The 21,250-nt window shown below is 48.5% G+C and overlaps 2 protein-coding genes and 1 long non-coding RNA gene across 3 annotated transcripts in view; 2 read left to right on the top strand and 1 right to left on the bottom strand.

Annotated features, from left to right (window-relative positions):
* Nucleotides 1–21,156, bottom strand: part of LOC146334552 (uncharacterized) — a 24,803-nt gene extending 3,647 nt beyond the window's left edge. The window contains exons 1-3 of the long non-coding RNA XR_014786277.1: nucleotides 21,074–21,156; nucleotides 19,997–20,081; nucleotides 4,445–4,559 (exon numbers count right to left, since the gene is read on the bottom strand). This is a non-coding gene — a long non-coding RNA (uncharacterized LOC146334552). The remainder of the gene's footprint in view (nucleotides 1–4,444; nucleotides 4,560–19,996; nucleotides 20,082–21,073) is intronic.
* S100A5 (S100 calcium binding protein A5) lies at nucleotides 9,404–10,872 on the top strand. The gene is made up of 2 exons (XM_084824476.1): nucleotides 9,404–9,541; nucleotides 10,729–10,872. The coding sequence occupies exons 1-2, from the start codon at nucleotides 9,404–9,406 to the stop codon at nucleotides 10,870–10,872; spliced, it is 282 nt and encodes a 93-aa protein (XP_084680602.1).
* On the top strand, nucleotides 14,684–20,308 carry S100A6 (S100 calcium binding protein A6). Its single transcript, XM_084823911.1, has 3 exons — nucleotides 14,684–14,764; nucleotides 19,103–19,266; nucleotides 20,086–20,308. Exons 2-3 carry the CDS (start codon nucleotides 19,129–19,131, stop codon nucleotides 20,218–20,220), a joined length of 273 nt encoding a protein of 90 aa, XP_084680037.1. The 5' UTR covers nucleotides 14,684–14,764; nucleotides 19,103–19,128; the 3' UTR covers nucleotides 20,221–20,308.
* Nucleotides 21,157–21,250: the final 94 nt, after the last annotated feature.

Below are 21,250 nucleotides of genomic sequence, written 5' to 3'. Positions count from 1 at the left end.
CCCCTTTCTCTAGTCCGGTCCCTCTCCCTGGTAAAGCCTTGCCCTTATTTTGTTCTGCTTTTTTGCCTTAGGGAGAGGCCTTATTAAAACGCTGGAAGCCATCTGAATGCTGAACAGACATAGAGAAGGACCCCAGAATTGTGCCACAATGCGATCGCCTGTCAGGATTCAGCTTCTTAAAGACAAACAAAATTTCTCGTGGCATCACCTCCCGTGGCCGACGAAGCAGACTCTAGTCCACAAAAGCTCTTGCCACAAATGACCCTGATTGTCATTTTCACACACACACTCAACCCTTCTATTTATTTGGGGTTGTATGAATGACTGTTTAGGGCAGCATTCTCCAACTCGCTGCCCTTCGGATGTTTTGGACTACGATTCCCATCAGCCTCAACAACCATGGCCAGGGGTCAGGGATGATGGGGGTTGTAGTCCAAAAGATCAGAGGAGGGGAGGAAAGAAAGAAGGGGAAAGAAAAGGAGAAAGAAAAAACCCAACGACAACAGATAGCTCAACGGAGACATGTGTGTGAGTTTTGAGGCAACCTTTGCATGTTGAATTTCTGTCCGCCACACAGCCGCAATTAAAACCAAAAGGAGCCCTGCTTTTTAAAAAACAAATGGAGGCCACAGGATGGCTACATACACATTTTTAAAGATGAGGGAATGTACCACTAACAAAAGAGGAGAAGGATTTGCAGAAAATGTATATATGCTAACGCAAGGGTCCCCAACCTTTTTGGACCTGTGGGGACATTTGGGAATTTGAGAAACTGCTGTGGGCACCATCACAAAATGGCTCCTGTGGAGGATACAGCTACTCACATAATGGCAGCCAGGGGCCTGGCTGGTCAAAAGAAGCATGCGGGGGGCGGGGAGAAATAGTGAGGCTAGAGACTGAGAGGGAGGGGGTCATGGAAAGGGTTCCTTCCTGGCCCACCCAATCTTCTTCCGTCCATGCAGACTTTTCCCCTTTGCTCACTCTTTTTCTCTTTCCACTCCCAGCCGGTAGCCTCGCTATTTCTGTCCCCTGACCCCTTTCTTCACTATTTCTCTCCCTTCCCTTCCCTTGCTTTCTTCCTTCTCTCCCTTCGTAGTGCCTAACCTTGCTCTTTCTCTCCCCTCCATCTCTTTACCTCGCTGTTTCTCCCCCCTTTGAATGCTTTTCCATTTTTTTATTTACACTTTTCTTTTTGAAAGGATAGAGAGTGAAGAGCTGTGCGGGTGCTGGTGGAGGTGGCCGCGGGCGCAGTGTTGGGGACCCCCGTGCTAATGCATTTGTACGTATGCACACTGAGAAATAATAACGACTTCCTTTAAATAGAAATACATCTCCTCAGAGCGGGGACGACCTGCAGCAGGTGCCCTGTTTGTCTGCTCAAGCTGATATACCCACTTGCTAAGTGTTGTGGGTATCAAGCTCAAGACGCCTCCTACTCTCCCTTCTTAAAGTGGAGTCGGATTGGATCCCTTCAAATTGAGGGCATTTTCCCATAGAGGACTGTCCTCCGTCAAATAGGACACCCTAGGGGGCCCACTTCAACCAAATCCAGAGCCCTTAGATAAGGAAAGGAGAATCTCAGCCCAGGCTCATGCAAGGGTTGTTAATAACAACCAGAGGGAAAGAGGGCAGAAAAGCAGCAGCAATCCCTTAGGACGGATCCTGGCAACAGGTCCAATCAATTCCCCTTGTTTCTTTCTGCATGCATCAGCCTTTGGGGATCCCCCTGAAAGTGTATAGGAGGGAAATTGCCCTCCACACCCAGTTCCCTGTTTGCCTCGCAAGCTCACAGACCACGTTCTCATCTGGTGAGTTGCTTTTATCCGATATTGATTTTTTTTTTTAATCCTCAATCCGAAATGGATTGATGCATTGCTTTGTGTCTGTGCATATATTAATTGACCTTGGCATTATAGACTTGCATTCATCTCCTTTTCGCAATGCTTTCTGGATTCCCCGTCTCCACCGTGCTTGCAAGAAGCTATTAGCCGTATGATAGTTCAGTGTAACGTTCAGAGTCAGAAGCTGTCTACCCCCAACTTCCAGCTTCTGGGGCACCAACAGCTAGGAAAGGCTGTTTCCTTCATGCCCTGTGCTCGCGGGCTTCCCAGAGGCACCTGGCTGTCCCCTGTTGGAAACTGGGTGCTGGACTGTTACTCCCGATCTGGAAAGGCTATACTAATGACGCCCAGTTTAAATCTAATTAGAGCCTGTGCTCCGAATCTATTCTGTACCCCAGAACCTATTAAGTAGTAACAGTGACATCCTTGCAACAAATACCCCAGGATCATCCCAAGAATTACGGCCTAAATGCACCCTGGCCCACGTTACAAAAATGGAAGGCAATACTTGGCATGTATTCCCTGTATACAGCCATGAAATGTTGGAGTGTCTTCACCGGCCAAGCTGAATTCCTTTTCTCAAGACCTTACACCCACAGGAAGCTGCCTTATTCCGAGTCAGACCGCTGTTTCATGTAGTACGGTTAAATAAAGCAAGATACCAGCCCTCATGGTTCTGAATACGGGGCTGACGTAAATAGGAACAAAGGAAGCGGCATTATCCTGAGTCAGTCCATTGGTCCATCTTGTTCAGTAAAATAAAGTTTCCAGTCCTCATGGTTCTGAATACGGGGCTGATTCAAACAGGAGCAAAAGAAGCTGCCTTATTCGGAGTCAGACCGTGGTATGACACCTGGTGCCCAATCAAAGTCTGGATCTGATAACCTTAACCCTCAGCCTGCCACACCCAATCCTGTTTGCTAGGGTGAGTTGGATGGGAACAGTTTCGTCATCTTGAACAGGATCACTACCATTCCTTGGTCACAGTTAACTGGCTTTGTGTTCCATTACCTAATTCAACAGGGTAGCCTTTTCAAATGTCTGTTTATTCTGGATCTTATCTAATTAATTGTTCTTCTTACCTGATGGGACAACGCCTAGCAAGAAGTGGTCATCAGCAAATCCCACGGATTAACTCTTCCAGGCCTACACACCTGAGCATTATATGCCATGGTTACGCCTCTGCAATTCTTGGCCCACCAAGCTGACAGAGGGACCCATTCAGGGATAGGGTGGGGAGATCCACACCCCCCACACACTATGTTTCATATATGTCTGCTTCTTCCTCAAGGGTACCTATATCAAAAGCTGCTTTTTAAAAAATAAAAAATAGGGACACCAGGTTCTGTGACAAAACCTGAGTTCTGCAATCAGTTATATATGATGCAAATGATCTCTCTTCCTTCTCCTTGTGTTGGCTATGGGGAAGGGGCAGGATCTGTGTGTGTGCATTGGTGTGTGTGTATACATACACACACACACACACACACACAGGGCCAGGCTTCCCCAACCTGGTTCCCCTCCAGATACTTTGGACTACAACTCCCAGCATTCCTGCCCATTGGCTATACTGGCTGGGGCAGGTGGGAGTTGAAATCCAAAACATCTGGAGAGTACCGGGTTGGGGAAGGCTGAGAGAAAGATAGGAAGCCTCGAAATATAAAGGGCAGGGCATTTGGGTCTCGAAATTATTATAATTGCAATCTACACAAGGACAGGTCTCTGCCCCAAGGAGTAGAATCACAGAATCATAGAATAGTAGGGTTGGAAGGGGCCTACAAGGCCATCTAGCCAAGCCCCCTGCTCAGTGCAGGAATCCAAGTCAGAGCATCCCTGGCAGATGGCTTTCCAGCCTCGTCTTGAAGGCCTCCAGTGTACGAGAGCCCAAAACCTCCCTAGGGAATTGGTTCCATTGTCGTATTGCTCTAACAGTCAGGAAGCTTTTCCTGATGTTCAACCGAAATCTGGCTTCCTGTCACTTGAGCCCATTATTCCGTGTCCTGCACTCTGAGTATACATTACAATCTACATTTTCATGGAGCGGAGACAACTGTAGGAAAGGAAGATGAGTAAGTTGGACCATTAACCCGTCATCCAGTCCAGTGCGTTTTCTCAGACCAGCTGAGTCTTACTTGTTGGGGAGGGGGAAATTTTGGAATATACTGGATACAAAGTAATGCATTAGGACCCCTCTCCCAGAATTGAACCCCTCTACCCTAGCAAGTACAGGAGTAAAAAAAAAGGGGGGGGTCTTGAAACAGCCGTGCAAATTTAGTGTCAGCGGGGAACCTACAGATGTCCTCCAGGAGAAAGCACTGCATCTCTCTGGGATTCTTTCGGCAGATGTGAAATTTCATAAAAGGTGCTGCCGTGAGCCTGACACAGCTCACCCACCATGGACTGTCAGCCTGCCGGGGGCCTCTGCAAAATCTTTAGGCCTGATCTAAGCATCCGTATCATTAAAATAAATGAATAAATCAAGCGCTGCCTCTGGGCATCGAAGCAAAGGAAGAACATTTTCGATGCTTGCATGGCCTGGAGTATGTGCAAGAGTCTATTTGCCCCCAAAAGGCAGTCGAAAGGAGACACTTTGATTTGCCTACCTCGAAAGGAGAGCAGAGGCGAGCTGTGTGCGTTCCTGAGGTTGCCAACTTTTTCTTCTTCCTCCAGAAGGGCTCTTGGGCTGTTCACAGCTACACAACACGCACACAAATGGAGCTGGAGGGGAAACAAAACACCCCTGAGGCATCTCCCTGCAGAGGGGGGCGGGAAATCCAGCTGTTGGTTTTCAGTCTGTCTCATAAATTAAGTGGGAAATTTAAAGGGATGTGTACACTTTGCAAGGTGCAACCCTGCAAAATACTCCAACTGTCCGATTTACTATGGGTGGTCTCTGTTTTCTGCTCCCCATCTCTGGTAAATTGTGGTCCATATTCTATTCTATTCTATTCTAGCCTTGGGGGGATTCCCAGTTAACATTTGGTTAGCCCAATTGTCATTCTTCAGGGTTCAGCTCTTCAACACACACACACACACACACACACACAGAGAGAGAGAGAGAGAGAGGGAGAGAGAGAGAGAGAGAGTCTCTAAAAGTTAAATAACTAAGGGCGCAATCCTATGCATGTTTAGACAGAGAAAAGGCCTGGATGGGGCATGCTGGGAGTTGTAGGCCTTTTCTCTCATGCATAGGATTGTGCCCCAAGTGGCACGGTGGAAACATCATGTCCCTAGTACCTGTGCATGTCACTGTGGAGGATCACTAAGCTGGCCTGAAGTGCATACAGCCTACTGGTAGCAGGTCATCTCCCTCACACACCTGCATGTCAGTGCATGCGCATGAACCCTCCATTTATTGATTATTTATCTATTTAAAGTATTTCGATGTGGCTCCTCAGCCAAATTTTTTAAAAAGTTCCTGGAACAGCTTACAATCAATCAGCAAAAAAGACAGTTCTTTCCCCGCAGGCTTACAACCTAAAAAGACATGACACACAAGGAAAAGGAGATGAGGAGGGAAGAGGGAAAAAATAAAATGAACTGTTGTCAGTGCTGGTGGAATGGCCTTGCTGCTCCTCTCATCTCCTGGGGAGCGGCTGGGGGGCACTGCAAGTGGAGCTGGCCATGATGTTCCCTTTGTCCACTCCTGCCTCCCTCACGGCCTTTTCGTCTTTTTCACGATCAGACGCTGATGAAGTATATGTTGAGCCATTGATCACATATCGTGGGACAATTCTGGATCTCTTCCCCACCGCCCCTGTCTCTTCAGCATTCAGACAGTATTTAACGGCTCCTGAACACTCAGTCCTCACAGCGCTTTTTTGAGAGGTGAGCTTCCCACCCCCTTACAGTTATTTTCCCCCCTTAGGATGTTTTTTTCGCCTTCTGCAAATGCTGGGGCTCCCCCAAGCCTGCCGATAGCTCCCTCTTGTGCGTGGGTGGTGCCACTTGGGTTGCATAAAGGATCGGCACTCGGAGAATTGAGATTGCTGTTAGCAGATATGATGATTAGCAAAAGGAAACACTCTGCCCTTTTGCTCCTCGGAGAGTTCCATAGTGCCTATTAGCTAATTTGTTGTAAAGGTTAATTCATGGAGTAAGCAGCTGAGAGGGAAGAGAACCGTGTTCATAGTGGGCAAGGTGTCTGTATCCACAAATATTCCAAGCCTAAACATCCCCGTTTTGCAATTAATAATGCTCCCAAATAAACATTAATGTATATAATATTTATTTGGGAGCATTAGTAATTGCAAGATAGGAGGGGGGATGTTTAGACTTGAAATATAGTGAACAATATATATTAATATCATCTAGTATAATATATTATACACATTAAAATGTATTAACAGCTATACGTTTTGCAAGGTAAATCGCCTAACTGATTTTGTCCCCCTTTTTGCTTGTCTGCTGGGTTATCTTGTTAAGATGCATTGCTAGCACTTCAATGTGCTTCCTTCGGGGTTCAGCTCCTTTCCCAGGAGGTCTAGACGAAGCTAACTCTCAGGCAGGGCGTTGGGGAGGATGGACAATCTTTTCTCTAGCGCACATCCGTGGAAATGTGCGTGCATGAACACTAAAGGGGCCACACAGTGCGCAGCCAGCCGTTTCATGCGCTCCAGCATCTGCCGGTGTATTTTGAACTGCTGATAGCATATCAGAGTAGGACAGTTATCAGCCCAATCCTACACGTTTTTACCCAGCAGTTCCCATTGTGTTCAATGGGGTTTACTCTCTCCAGAGTGTGTTTAGGATGGAAGCCTTTCAAATTCTTCTTTAAGCTAATTATAGGTGTGATGGCCGGGGGGTGAGGGGAGATGGGGAAACAAACTGGAACAATTCAGAAACTCTCTCTACCGCCACCAATTTTCCAAACATCCCTGGGAATAAATGGGGGGGAAATGTTTTGTTTTTTAAAATAAAATCTGCTCCCCCATTTTTTTCCCTGTTAATCCCTCCCCCATGCCTTCACAGCTCTAAACCCAAGAAACAAAAACAGTCTGGCTTTTCAATCCATGGAGGACATCCTTTCCCAAGATATCCCATTCCCCTGCCCCAGTTTTTTGTTCCTCCCAGGCATGCAGCAGACACTCAGTCCTCATTGGATCCCCCACAAGCTGTTGTTTCTAAAGCTATTTTGTACTTCTGCATAAATTTGGAGCTCCCAAACCTGTTTATACCTCCCTCTACGGGCTGGGACTACTCCCCTATGAGGAAAGAGTACAACGTTTGGGGCTTTATAGCTCAGAAAAAAAGGGGAGTAAGAGGCGTCAGAAGGGCGGTGTACAAAATGATGCCTGGTGTGGAGAGAGAGACATTTTTCTCCTTCTCTCATAATACTAGAACTCAAGGGGGTCATCCCACGAAGACAGGAGATTTAGGGCAGATAAGAAGGAAATCTTTCTTAACACAGCACATAGCTGAACTATGGAGCTCACTTCCACAAGATATAGCAGTGTCTGCCAATTTGGATGGCTTTAAAGGGGGATTACACAAATTCATGGAGGAGAAGGCTATCAACAGCTACTAGTCCTCATGGCTGTATGTTACCTCCAGTATCAGAGGCAGTGTGCCTATGCATAACAGTTGCTGGGGAACGTGAGCAGGAGGGTGTTATATTATTGGTATATTGTCCCGCTTGTGGGTTGCTGGTCGACAGCTGGCTGGCCACTGTATGAACAGAATGCTGGACTAGATGAACCTTGGTCTGATCCAGCAAGGCTCTTCTGATGTCCTTGTGTCCACTTGTGTGTGGGTGGTGCCATTTGGGCTACTCAGAGAAATAGTTTGCTATTAGAATATACTTAGTATGAATGATGAAGGACAGATACTTAGTGCCCCCTTCACCTCTGTATTAACTTAATGTTATGACTGTAAACCCAAAGTGCAAAGCTCTCCCCACTGATGATCTGATCTCAAGAATTTGCTAATGCTGTTGGGGTGTGGTTTGGCCTACGGCTGGCAGGTGTTCCCAAGAAAATCTTGAACCTTACTAATGGGGCCCTTATCTCCCTCCTTAATTGCACAATTATCCCCGTCTGCTTATCGTGCTTGTTCGCCAAGCCTGTTTTATATATTATCTCCCCCGCTCTCACCCCAACAGTAGGAAATTTCCCAGTTCCCATGCAGGGTGATCTTCTTATAATCAGTGGTGTCGTGGTACATTTTGAAATGCAGGAGCTCACCAAGGCAGCCCCCATAGACATGCCCACAAGGAAAAATCCATAGCCGCCACCCCCCCCCCCCCGGAGAATTCATAGCCATTTCACAAGGATTCACAAGCCATTTCATTGCCATACTCCCAAGGAGAATTCATAGCCATGCCCCCCACAAGGAGAATCCATATCCACGCCCCCCAAGAATTCATAGCCAGACCTCCAAGGAGAATCCTTACACCCCCAGGATATATCATATCCTGCTTTTCTATTACTTACATGCAAAGGAGCTAATACTCTGGTTAAAAACACCATCATGAAACATAAACAAACAAACCGCTAATAACATCTTGCTATTAAGTGACTGCAATCCTGCGCATAGTTACCTGGGAGTAAGGTTTGGCCACCCAGACCCTGCTGAAATACTTCACCCCACTTTAGAACAGTTCTTACCTGGCAGTAAAGTCCCCTTGACTCCATGAACCGTTCTAAAGAACTGGGTGTGCTCATGGAGCATTTGGTCCTTCAAATGGTTGTGATGGCTGAATCACACATACACACACACCTCATTCAGAGGCAACGCTCCTCTGAATGCCAGGCGCTGGAGCGTGGTGATGGGCCCTTGCTTGAAAAGGAGCTGGACAAATGAAAGGGGATGGATCTAAAGGATTGATTAAAGGATGGATGAATTAAAGTATTGAGATCAATATCATCTGTCAAAGAGATCTATCAACTGGGACTGAAATCGTCTGTCAGTGATCAATATCATCTATCAATGATCATCTGTCAATGAGAGATCATCTGTCAACTGAGATTGAAATCATTTATCAATGATCTATCACTGATTGAGATCTATCAATGACTGAGTTTGATTAAAGGATTGATCTATCAATGCCTATTAGCTGTGATGGATAAAGAAAGCCTCCATGCTCAGAGGCAGTGTACCACTGAACACTGTTTGCTGATTAGCAACACCAGGGGAGCCCCTGCGGCTTCCAAGTTCTGCTTTGTGGGTTTCCCAGGGGCATTTGCTTGGCCACTGCAAGAAACAGGATGCTGAACTCCAGGGATCTTTGGTCCGAGATCCGGCAGGGCTCGTCTTATGTTCACGCAGCACGCGGCTTGGCTTGCTTGCACAAGTCATGCGTCCCAAGCAGCTTGCCTGTTCCGTTGCAAGGCACACCTGCTCTCGGTTTGCAGCAAGCTGCAGTCCAGACAGCACAGCCTGCTCTTTGGGGCTGTGGGGGCACAGGGCGGCATCTTGTAGCTGGATGAGCCTGCCTCAGACCCAGGGGTGGCAGTGGAAGAGAGGGGCCAGGCTCGACCCCCCCCCCCCATCCCGCTCCTTGTGGTTCACATATCGTCCTTTGGCTCACTTCCCTCTTCTCCCCTTTTCCAGATCTGTCCGCCATGGAGACGCCCTTGGAGAAAGCCTTGGCCACGCTGGTGTTCACGTTCCACAAATACTCGGGGAAAGAGGGCGACAAATTTACTCTGAGCAAGAGGGAGCTGAAGGAGCTGGTGAAGAAGGAGCTTGTGCTGGGAGAGGCAAGTGGTGCTTAGGGTGGGTCGGGTGAGGTTGGGGATACAGCAGCCGTCAACTCACCAAACAGGGCACGAGTTGGGAACCCGGAGCTGCGAGTTCAAGTCCCATCAGAGAGAATTGAGTGGGGAGGGAGACATGACCCCACTTAACTTTGGGGAAGGGGCCACAGCCCAGTGATAAAACACCAGCTTTGCGTGCTAAAGGTCCCAGGTTCAATCCCCGACATCTTCAGGTAAGGCTGGAAAAAACCCTTGTCTAAAACCCTAGGAAGCCTCCACCAGTCAGTGCAGAAAAGACAGAGCTAAGAGGGATTCATGGTTTGAGTTGGTATATAAGACAGCTTCTTAGGTTCGTTTAAACCAGCCCTTTATTCAGAGCCATCAGGACTGGAATCTTACTTTATTTTACTGCACTAGATGGACTGAAGGTCTGACTCAGAATAAGCCAGCTTCTGTTCCTGTTTAAATCAGCCCCGTATTCAGAACCATGAGGACTAGAATCTTGCTTTAAGGGCGAACCAAAATCCTGCTGGGGCTGGCACAGTGTAGAGCGGGCGCCTTCCAGATGTTGTGGACTACAACTCCAATGGATTTTGGCCATGCTGGCTGGGGTTTATGGGAGTTGTAGTCCAAAGGAACTGGCAGGCACCAGGTGGCTTGTCAGTCAGTGTAGACCATATGGAGCTGGACAGACAAATGGCCTGACTCGGTGTAAGCGGCGACCTGGGTGTCCTACGTGGGTGGGGTCATCCAGAGTCATTCAGGCAGCAGATCGGGCTGCCTGTCACTGCCGCTCCTACACACAGCTGCTGCCACCTTCCCACCAACCAGGCACTGCCGCCACTTTGCTGGTGGCAGTGCAGTGGCCGGGGTTTGCTTGCTTTCCTTCCACCTTTCTTTTCCCTTTCCTTCCTTCCTTTTCCTTTCTTTCCTTCCTTCCTCCTTTTCCCTTTCTTTTCCCTTTCTTCCTTTTCTTTTATTCTTTCCTCCTTTTCTTCCTTCCTTCCTTCCTCTTTTCTTTCTTTCCTTCCTTCCTCTTTTCTTTCCTTCCTTCCTTCCTTCCTTCCTTCCTTCATTTCCTTCCTTTTTCCTTTCTTTCCTTCCTCCTTCACTCTGTGAGGGAACTCAGAGTGTAAATTTGCACTGCAGATTCCCCCACCCACCTCACCCTGCCCCCTCCTCTCTCTCAGAAAATGAAGGACAGCGGAATAGACAAGTTGATGGGGACTTTGGACAAGAACAAGGACGACGAGATCGACTTCAAGGAGTACACAGGCTTCCTCTCGGCCCTCTGCATGACCTACAATGATTTTTTCAAGCAGGATGCAAACTAATGGGGGGGGGGCACCCTGCATTGGGTATCCGGCCTCATCAGGAGAACCCATCGGGTGAATTTAAATAAAGAGCCTTCTCTCCAGAAACTACAAAAGCTGTCTACAGGTCTGTAAACCGATAGGATCCATGCCCTTTTGGAAGGCAGGAAAGCTCAGGGCTGAGACTTGAATAATAGCAGTCTCAATCCCCAGCATCTTCATGCAAGGCTGGAAATATTCCTGCCTGAACACTGGAGAAATGCTGCTAGTCAGTGTTGACAGTGGACCAAGGCTCTGACTCAGAGCATTTCTACACAAGGCTTTTCTTGGGCACTCGTGATTAGTCACTCACAGCTTTTTGTGGGTCCTTTATATGACATCAACCTCCAGGGCTCCTCCCATGCTTTCTTGCCATTATAGCAGCATAATTCTCAATGGGGATAATGTGGTAAGAGATTTTATCACACTTTGAAGCGTGATAAATTTCTGGGATCCTGCTTTAGCGCAGCACCATCTAGTGGCTGTAGAATGAAACATATAGAACTTGCTGAGAAAGAACAAACCTGGAAACCACCATGTGTAAAGGAGGCAATCTTAATCCCACAAGGAATCCATAAGAAGCAGCCCCACTAAGGGTGCGGAATTTTAACCTCATGTGGAGAAGGTCTAAATGTAGGGCAGCTTCCTAGGTACCTGTTTAAATCACACACACACACACACACACGTTCCCCCACCTTTTCTTCTTTCCACAGAGAATCCATTAAAAAGGAAAAACTGGAACATAGCCGCTCAACATATTTTACTTGGAAGTGTGAGGAACTCTCCATTGGGAAGCGCCACATATGTCAGAAAGAGCCTTCAGCTTGTGTGCAGGGTTGTGTGTAAGTTAGCAGGCTGATACACTAGGGGCCAGTAACATTTTTTCTGTCAAGGTCCGCATTCCCTCGGGGATCACATGTTGGCCAAAGCCGGAGGTGGAGAGGGCCAAGAGCCCAAAGTGGATGGCTCGTCCCCTTTTTTCTTTCTGCCACCGCCTTTCTCTCTCTTTCCCAGCCCCTTTCCTCTCTCCTTCTGACACCCCCTTTCCTTTCTCCCCATCCTGCCAGTGGAGAGACACATAGCTGTTGGCAGAGGTCTGAACTGACCACTCACAGAGGGCTTTTGAAGTCAGGCCAAGATTAGCCTGGAGTTGCTGCTTCTCCACCTCTGCTGTGCCCACTTACCTGGAGTAAGCCTTACTGAACTCAAGGGGGACTTTATTCCGAGTAGCCCTATAGAGGATTGCACTGTCTGACAGTGCAATCCTTGGTTTGGGAACAGTGGCATTAATATAAGCACCCAAGAATGTCTGGATTTGCATGTGTGAAATGTTGGAGAGAACTGAAGTCAAAAGAATGCTGAGATGTTTGTTAGGTAGGGAAAACTAGGCGTGTGTGTGTGTGTGTGTGTGTGTAAACAAGGGTTGGGCGCAGGCAGTAGATGACAGGGTGACATATATAGAATCCAGGCTAGGATGTACTGAGGCTCACATGATCCAACCGTCCGCTATTTTTCAGGGACAATGCCTATTTACCACAGTGTAAACAAACACACTGACCCATTTTTCCCCCCGCTGATGCGAGAGGTTAGCTCCCTAGCCCTTAAAACCTTTCAGTGGAGAGCAGATGCCTGTCAACACTCGTGAACACACATGGAAATTAGGAGCATTTCTACATGAGGCTTTTATTGCATGCTCATGATTGGTCACTCACAGAAGGTTGCGGGTCCTTTACACGACATTGTCAACCTCCAGGGTGTCTCCTGCGCTTTCTGACTTTGATCCCTGTTTTAAAAAGGTCAGGGATAATGCAGTAATAAATGTTAATCTGTTTTAATGGCTGTGTGAAATTGCACAGTTCCGCTATAACACAGCGCAATCTAGTGGCTGTATAGTGAAACGTAAAGAACTTGCAGAAAAAGGAAGTCCCAGGAAAAAGCCCAGGTAAGGAGCTGATCTTAATCCTGCAAAGAATCTGGAAGTAGAAGCCCTGGTAAGTTGCGGGATACAAGGCTTGGTGTGGAGAAGCCCTAGGTCTGAATGGGAATCCTCCCTCCATTTCGCCACCCCATCTCCTGCACCGCTAGTTAAAAAAAGGGGGGGGGAGAAAATGTACATCGCCACAGGCTAGCCACCCCTTGTAACCTCACCACATTTTGTGCCCTCCCCCAAACTGGCCTCAATTTCAGCACCCCCCTTTTTGGGCCCCCACCAACAAATGGCTCTGAAATGTCACAACTGTAAACTTTCAGCATGGCGCAAAAACGCAAGGATGCAAAATGTGAGTGCGCCAGCTTCTCCACTCACCTACTCCATGCTTTAACTCAGAGGTGCTGAACTTCTTTTGGCCCAAGGGTTGAATTCAATTTCAGAGCAGCTGGTGGGGGGGGACATTCCAGCGGTGGGTGAGGCCAAATGCAAAAGGGGAGGGACCAAAAAGACAAAAGATACCAGCCCATTTGAGCTTGAGGGCACAATCCTATGCATGTTTAGACAGAACAAAGTCCTACATCTCCCAGCATGGCTGGCTAGGGCATGCTGGGAGATGTAGGACTTTGTTCTGTCTAAACATGCAAAGGATTGTGCCCTCAAGCTCTTGCTGCAACTAAGCCTTAGGAGAGGCATTTCAGCCTTTTAGAACTGGGGGCAGGGAGAGTGAGAGCATGCAAAAGATGGGAACCCCCCCCCCCAAATGATTGGGGGTAGGGAGGAAAGGGGCATGGAAACCTGGGTGGCTGGATTTGGGGCCACAGGATTTGTCCCATGGTCCTGAGGTTCCCCCACCCTTGCTTTCACTGCTTATCCAGATGGCAGGTGCTGCAGGATGCTGCAGCTACACTGTAAGAAGCAGATCTTTTGTGAGATCAGATCGATCGGTTCCAAATTTTAAAGGTTTTAAAGGAGGAAATGGGTATGGCCAGTTAAAAGGGCACAGGCTCTCTGCATTTGGAGATACCTTCAGCAGCGTGTGGAAGGGGAGCACACAGGAGCTCTCCCTGCAGTTAAAAAAAAAAAAGCGGGAGGGGGGATTTGACTGTCACCACACTTTGGAAATGCGGTTCTTGTGTCATTTCCACCTAGCAACTTGCAAGTTAGAGAAATTAACAGAACTAAATTAACTAAAACGAATTAGGAGATCCAGCAGTTGGGTTTAGAGTCCCCAAAGTCACCATTTGCATTTGCTTGATACATAGATACCTGGAGGGTACCTTCCTTCCTTCCTCTCCCTCCAGTTGTCTCTCTCTCTCTCCCCCCCCCACTTCCTTTTCAGCCTCAGGTTGTCTTTCTTTCATTCTTCTACTCCCCAGCTTTCTTTTCTCAATCTCTCTCTCTCTCTCTGCCTCAGAAAAGAAAGCTGAGCAGAGGAAGAAAAGAAAGGCACCTGGAGGCTGAAAAGGCGGGGGTGAGGGGAGCTAGAGAGAGAAACAACTGGAGAGAAAGGAAGAAAAGCAACTGGAGGCAAGGAAAAAAGTGGGGAGGGAGGAAGGAAAGAAGAGGAAGGAAGGCAACTGGAGGTAAAGAAAGAAAAAGAAACTGGAGGAGAGGAAGGAAGACAATCTGGAGGGAGGGAGGAGAGAAAAGAGAAGAATTCAGGTTTCTATCCCTCAGGGTTGAACGGAAAAAATGTCCCAGCCACGAATTGAAAGGTTTTGGATACTGGAACAGAGTTAAAATCAGCAAATAAAGGTGGGGTTTGAAACGTGTAAAATGGGGGGGGGGGAGCGGCTTCAGCTTTGCATCCAATCAGCTGCCTTCTGGGGGACCATGTTTGCCGAGTCTAGACTCCACCCCTGCCTACAAATCCAGGCTCAAAGCTGCTGTTGGTCACCACTCCCCCTTCTCCTGGCATCCATCAGCCTGTGTTGCTTATTTTTGGTAAGTTTTATTATTATTTTTCCCCTTCTTCTACTACTTCTCCTCCTCAGTCCCTTTCTTTCCAAAAACCAGGGCAAGCTAGGGGACAGTTCTGGAGGGGGTGAGTCCCTTCCCCATCCCACAGAAAGGTTAAAAAAAAAAAAAAAACCAACCCTCAGGCTGCAACCCTGTGCCCAAGTATCTGGGAGTGAGCCCCATAGAACACCATGAGATTTACTTCTGAGTAGACATGTATAGGACTGTATCCTTCCTGGCCTTTGTTCTCTTTTTTAATTTTATTTGTTACATTTATGTCCCCTTGCTTTTTATTTTCCCCCTTTTAACAATGCAATCCTACACCTCTCTACCCAGAAATAAGCCCGCCTGAGCTCACTGGGGCTTACATGCTCCCGGGTGAGAACAGGATTGCCTCCAGAAGTTCAGACCACAATTCCCATTATCCTCAGCCACCATGCCATGCTGGCTAGGGGTGGTCTGACAGCTCTGAAGGGCGCTAGGTTGAGACGCATGTCTACTCCGACGTAAGTCCACCCGAGTTCAGTGGGGCTTACTCTCAAGCAAGCGCGTGCCAGAGGAGTGCGGCCCCAAAGTGTGCAATCCTGGACAAATCTACTCCGAATTCAGCCCTGTGCGGCCCCGCTGACAGTTATGCCCGCAACTACATGGAATCGCCACCTAGCCACGTCTACCCAAAAGTGGGATTTACTCCCAGGGAAGCGTGCGATGGAACTGCACTGGGCTGCAGTTGAGTCCTGCCATTTTATGACGGACTGCCTCTGGGCATGTCCAGAGCGCCTTCCCCACCACTGAGCTGTGGTGGCAGGGGGCGCATCCTCCTCTTGAACTCCGGGAGGGCTGTGGCTTTCGGCCACACCCGAGCTCCCCCACCCATAAAGCCGCCCCCCTTAATTCTTACATCATTCTTCGTGTCCGCCAATTGGGCAAGATCGCCCTCCCCTCTTTTGCAGTGTGGGGTTTTTCCGCTCCGTGCGTGGCCCGCGCTGCAGGGAGGCGGGGGGGGGGGGCGTTGCCAGCCCCACCCTAAACATTTCTCAATCCCACTCTCTCCGGGATGCGCCCTGGGGGCCAGGCTGGGAGGTGCCGATTTAGCGCCCAAAGCAGCCCCGCCGCAATGCAGGGAAGCAAGGGGCGTGGGTGTTGGCGGGGGGGGGCATGGAGAGCCCCCAAATGGATGGGGCGTCTCCCCCCCGCACCCGGCCCGGCGCTCCTTGCTTCTTTTCACTGCTGCGAAGTTAACTTGGCGACCGAACTCTTTCGGACTCCCTCACGACCCCTGGTGGGAAAGGTTGGCAACGCGCAAGTTTGCACAACTGGGGCATCATCAGCTAGAGAGAACGAGAGTAATAAAAGAGAGCCAGTGCGGTGTAGTGGTTGGAGCGTTGGGCTGGGAACCCGGAGATTCGGGTTCTAGCCTCCCACTTGGCCATGAAGCTCACTGGGCGATTTTGGGCCAGTCACTGCCTCTCAGCCTAACCTACTTCGCAGGGTTGTTGTAAGGATAAAAAGGAGAGGTGGTGGTGGTGGACCGCGTGAGCCCCCTTGGGTTCTTTGCCAGAGAAAAAAAGTTTGCAGTTAGTAGATAGGATTTGTAACTTTCATGCCTTTTCCTGCACTGAGCAGGGGGTTGGGCTCGATGGCCTTGCAGGCCCCTCCCAACCCTACTATTCTATGATTCTACCCCCAAGGGAGGGTTCCTCCTATGAGAGGGATCTACAGCTAAAGCAAAGTGGGGCCCAAAGGACAGGAGATCTGTAGAAACACTGCAGGGTTGTAAATGTAATCATAATAAATGTAGTAATAAGGCTGCTTATGCTTCCCACCCATTGTATCAACCACCACATGGCTGAGCAAGGATTCAAACCTAGGTCTTCCCAGCCCTAATCTCATTGCCTGTTCCCCTTTCTTTCTTTCTTGGGGTGCGCATCCGCGCCTTTTAACACCCCAACGTGAGGCAGAAATATAACACGGGAAAGCGTTGCTGTGGCTTCATCTTCCCCAAATGTGTTGGACTCCAACTTCCATCAGCCCCAGCTGAGCATGCCAGGATGGAGGGGGCTGCCTGAAAACTTAAATGTGTTGGGTTTCTCTCACTGTGCGGCTATTAAAACCGTAAGAGCTCTCAGTGTCAGGGGAGAGAGACAGACAGAGACACAGATGCACAGACTCCGACGGTGCAATAGAAAGGCCACCCTACTATTTTTCTAGGGCCACCACTGATGTGTTGTTGGGCGGTGGTTTCCCCAAAGCCCCTATTTCCCAGGAGGCTGATCCCTATGCAATTAGCTCAAGGGTGGGGCAGCACACACCCAGGACAGGGTGGATCAAGGCCCACTCTCCTTTTCACCGCCTGCAACCCTGCAGCGCTTCTACAGATCCCGTCACTTGGGCCCCGCTTTGCTTTGGCTCCAGACCCGTCTCATGGGAGAAACCCGCCCTTGGGGGTGAAAGGCCTGTAATTCACAAATCCTATCTACGAATCGCAAAGTCATTCTTGGCGCGCCGGTGCCTACGCAGCCAAAATGGCACAATCCACGCGCAAGGAGGACATAGCTCAACAGACTGGGGGAAACGTGTGGTTTGTTCAAGGAAAAAAAGGGGGGACCCCCCGCAAATGAGCCCAATGGGGACTGGATGCTAAGTGTCCATTGGGTGGGTGGGGATGGAAAACCATGTGGGGGGGGGGAGGAAGGGGGACTGGCGTCTACTGATGAGGCTGGCTAGAACTCTGAATAGGAGTCTTGACGCTGCAACGTTTTGTTGCAGGTCTCCTAGCTGTAGCCATAAACAAACGGGGGCGCTGGCATGACACACAGAGACACCTCTCTCTGTCTGGGTGGGGCCGGACAGTTACAAACCCCACCACCAGACAAAGCAGCCGTTCTCCTAAGCAAACGGCTTGGGGTCCGTTTTTGCCCTCACGGCCTTCGGCCAAAGGAAAGTGCTTGCTGAGCTCGATTTTGAAAACTTGCAGGGAACAGTGGAGAAACCCGAGACCCCGCAGCACAGCGGACCCAGGGCCTGCTGAGACTTCCCTGTTCCTATGAGCTCAGCAGCAACCCTCGCAGAAACTGGGGTTGCGGGGAGAGGAATGGATTTCCCAGCAACCATGTATTTCTGCGAGCTACTCCTGCTTGGGGTGGCAATTTAGACTCATGTGCTTCAGAGACAACTTATTTCTGGCAGAGATGAACACTCCTAGGACTGGTTTCTTGATCCGGACTTGGTGCCTTCCGGGTGTTTTGAGCTACAACTCTTTTTACTCTGGCCACTGATGCCCAGAGTAAAAAGGCCGCACCCTAAGATCAGCTGGAATGGGAGAATGCCACAAGCCCAGGAGGGTAGGAGGGGGTGGAACCAGCAGCTGTTGTTAATGCCAGGAATCTGTCTCCTCCGCTTCCTCCTTCCCCAAATTTTGGGGGTGGAGAGATAATAGTCCATGACCCATGCCTGCCATTAAGGGTGGAGCATAGACCACCCTGTCCTGTGGCCCAGCGCTTTGTGAAATATTGAGGAAGTGCCTGATTATTAAATTGGAAGGACAAAGACCAACAGCAAGTTCAAAGCTAGCTCAGCCTTCAGCCTTCTCCTTCCTCTCATGCTTCAGATAAGCTGTCCATTTCTTTTTCTTTCCTTTTTTAAGATTATAAACTGGGGCGTGTACCTTAATTCATTTATACGTTCGGCTTTGAACGTTAAAAAAATAAAATCCTGTAAATATTCTGAACGCGGTTGGGAAAACTGTTGGGGGTTGGACTCGATGGTCTTGTAGGCCCCTTCCAACCCTACTATTCTATGAACTGTGCCACAGATCGCAAGGAGAGGTGAGCTGGTGATGCCACAGACACTTGCCAATAGGCACCATTCACAGCTAGCATCCTCTCCTCTCCCTGGTTTTAAACTCAGTCACACTCCAAATTTGTAGAAGTGGTTTTTCAGAGGCGAGTTCCCACAGTGTTGTTAAATATCGTTAAAAGGGAGACTAATGGTTAAAACATTTTCTTTCCTTATTACAGTAACACACCAGAACAGACAAACTATTTCTTAAAACATGACCTGAACTCACAGCCCCACCTATGAAATCTGTTCTCCCTGCTCCCCACTCAATCAACCAGCTAAAGCATTCACAGGTTGGTCAACCAAACCAAAGCTCAAAGGTCTCATAATAAATAATATATAAAAATGTTTCAAAAATATTAAAGGTAGGGAAGGTTTGAACCATTTTGGACTACATTGAAAGATATATTTCTCCTCCCCACCCTGCCCCTGCATCTCTAAAGCCCGAATCAAAATCCCCGCTTTTGTGTTGTCTCTTTTCAGGTCTATTTCCCATTTGTCCTCTCACGATGGCAGCCCCACTGGATGAAGCCATCTGCCTTTTGGTTGCCACTTTCCACAAATACTCGGGCATAGAAGGCGACAAGAGCACTTTAAGTAAAAAAGAGTTGAAGGAACTGATCGAGAAAGAGTTGACCATTGGACCGGTGAGTACCAAGAGAAGCAAGCCCTTCATGGCTGTAGTCTTCATTAAGGCCAAAAAAAGACATCACACACATTTAGCATCTCCCCCACCTCCACATCTTATTAATTTAAATGAAAAACACCGGGGGGGGGGGGCTGCAACCAGTAGGGAAAGAGGAGTGGGGTCAGGGAAGATGATGCAAAACCCTTTCCCCCCCAACGACTTAAAGTTGCTTCTTGATGCGGGCAAGGATACAAGGATTTGTGTGTGTACACTTCTGTGTGTGTGCACGCGTGCGCGCGCACACACGCACACACACACACACACAGACAGTTCAATTAATGTGCATGGTGCTCGAAAAAGCACAAGAGCGACGAGGCCTGCCCCAATGAGCTTACAATTAAAATTTGACATGGGGTGAACAGAAGCAGGACGGGGAGAAAAAGGTGAGGACAAACAGCGGCAGAAAATGCATTCAGTTCAGTTATGCATACTTCGGGTTAGTTTCAAGACACACACGTTGGCCAAAGCTAAAAAGCTCTTGATAGCCAAAACCTGGCTGCTCTTTTGGAATTCGCCTCAAATGTCTAAAACATGAGTGAAGTAAAGCCCACACACACACCCTCGGCTCCCCGTTTGCCATCTAGCACCCAGGTTTGGCTCTCCAGCCATGAGGACTAGGAACTTGGTTCTAGCAAAAAGTTGCACGCTGCTGACCCCCACTAAAATTGCCCTGGCATATTTGCCCATACCTTACGTAAGCATTCCAGTTTGCCGCTTCGGGACTTCGACGTTGTTGGCTTGCTTTTGGTTTTCTTGGTAATCTTCGTTTTCACTCTAGAAATTGAAGGATGCAGAAATCCAGAGGCTGATGAAGGATCTGGACCGTAACCAAGACCAGGTGGTGAACTTCCAGGAATACGTCACTTTCTTGGGTGCCCTGGCCATGATTTACAATGATGCTTTGACTTCCTAAACTGGACCAGACTGTGTGAGGAGTTGTGGTCTCAAAATATGCCTCTATAAACTGTTCCAGTATCTAATAAAAATTTAAGTTTTGTAAAGTTTGGCTGGCATTATGCAGCTTGTCTTGTTTTTAAGAAGAGAATTGAGGGGAGGAATGTGTGTGTGTGTGGACAGATAAGAGACCAATTTCTAGCATTAGAGGTAGAGAGAGGGTGAAAGATTTATCCACATCAGACACTGGCCCTACTTCTCACACACAGCGGTCGCACCATTTAAGACTGCAGTGAGGATCTCACATTGTCGAATGCAAAAAAAACATACCTCTCTGTGCGTAGAAAACTAGCCTGTCAGGGAGAAGGCTAGATGAAAAGCTTGCTTCCTGACCTGCTGGTCTTCAATATGCAGTGATTTTTTAATGTATGGGGGAGGATACCATCACATTAGCTGCACAGCCTCCTCCTGGCTCCGGTCAGGCCCCTTACTCTATGCCTCCATGCCAGCACGGAGAAAGCCAAAATAGGCAAGGTGATGACATCAGTGGATGTGGCCACTGACATCTTCCAGCCCACAGAGGGCTTGAGGGGGGGAATTTGGCTCCCCACCGCAACATATAGCTCTCCATCCGTGGGTTAGAGCAACCTTCTCCAACCCAGTGCCCTCCACATGTGTTGGACTTTTAATTCCCATCAGCCCCAGCCACCTGTCCAGGGATTATGGGGGTTGTAGCCCAACACATCTGGAGGGCAACAGGGTTGGGGAAGGCTGGGTTAAAGTACTGGACTGCGAATTGAGAGTCCTGGGTTCAAATCCCCCATTCAAGATCAGCGACTGGCCTTGGTCCAGTCCCTCTCAGCCTAACCTACCTCACAGGGTTGTTGTGAAGTTATGCTGCCTTGAGTTCCCTGGGGAAAAGATGGGGATATAAATAAATATAATATAAATATATATCATATGAAATATAATTATATATTGATTTTATTATAATTATATTATATATATATTATATAATTATTGTATTATATATACGTACACACTCTATC

The sequence above is a fragment of the Heloderma suspectum genome, chromosome 17 (genome assembly GCF_057233095.1).
Source record: "Heloderma suspectum isolate Gila_16-S chromosome 17, 16-S_ref, whole genome shotgun sequence".
Taxonomy (NCBI): Eukaryota; Metazoa; Chordata; class Lepidosauria; order Squamata; family Helodermatidae; genus Heloderma; species Heloderma suspectum.
This window is presented reverse-complemented; position numbering and strand designations above follow the sequence as displayed.

Coding starts and splice junctions, on each gene's coding strand:
- S100A6 (XM_084823911.1), top strand. CDS start 19,129: ATGGCAGCCCCACTGGATGAAGCCATCTGCCTTTTGGTTGCCACTTTC. Junction 19,267..20,085: donor AAGAGTTGACCATTGGACCG/GTGAGTACCAAG, acceptor TTTTCACTCTAG/AAATTGAAGGATGCAGAAAT.
- S100A5 (XM_084824476.1), top strand. CDS start 9,404: ATGGAGACGCCCTTGGAGAAAGCCTTGGCCACGCTGGTGTTCACGTTC. Junction 9,542..10,728: donor AGGAGCTTGTGCTGGGAGAG/GCAAGTGGTGCT, acceptor CCTCTCTCTCAG/AAAATGAAGGACAGCGGAAT.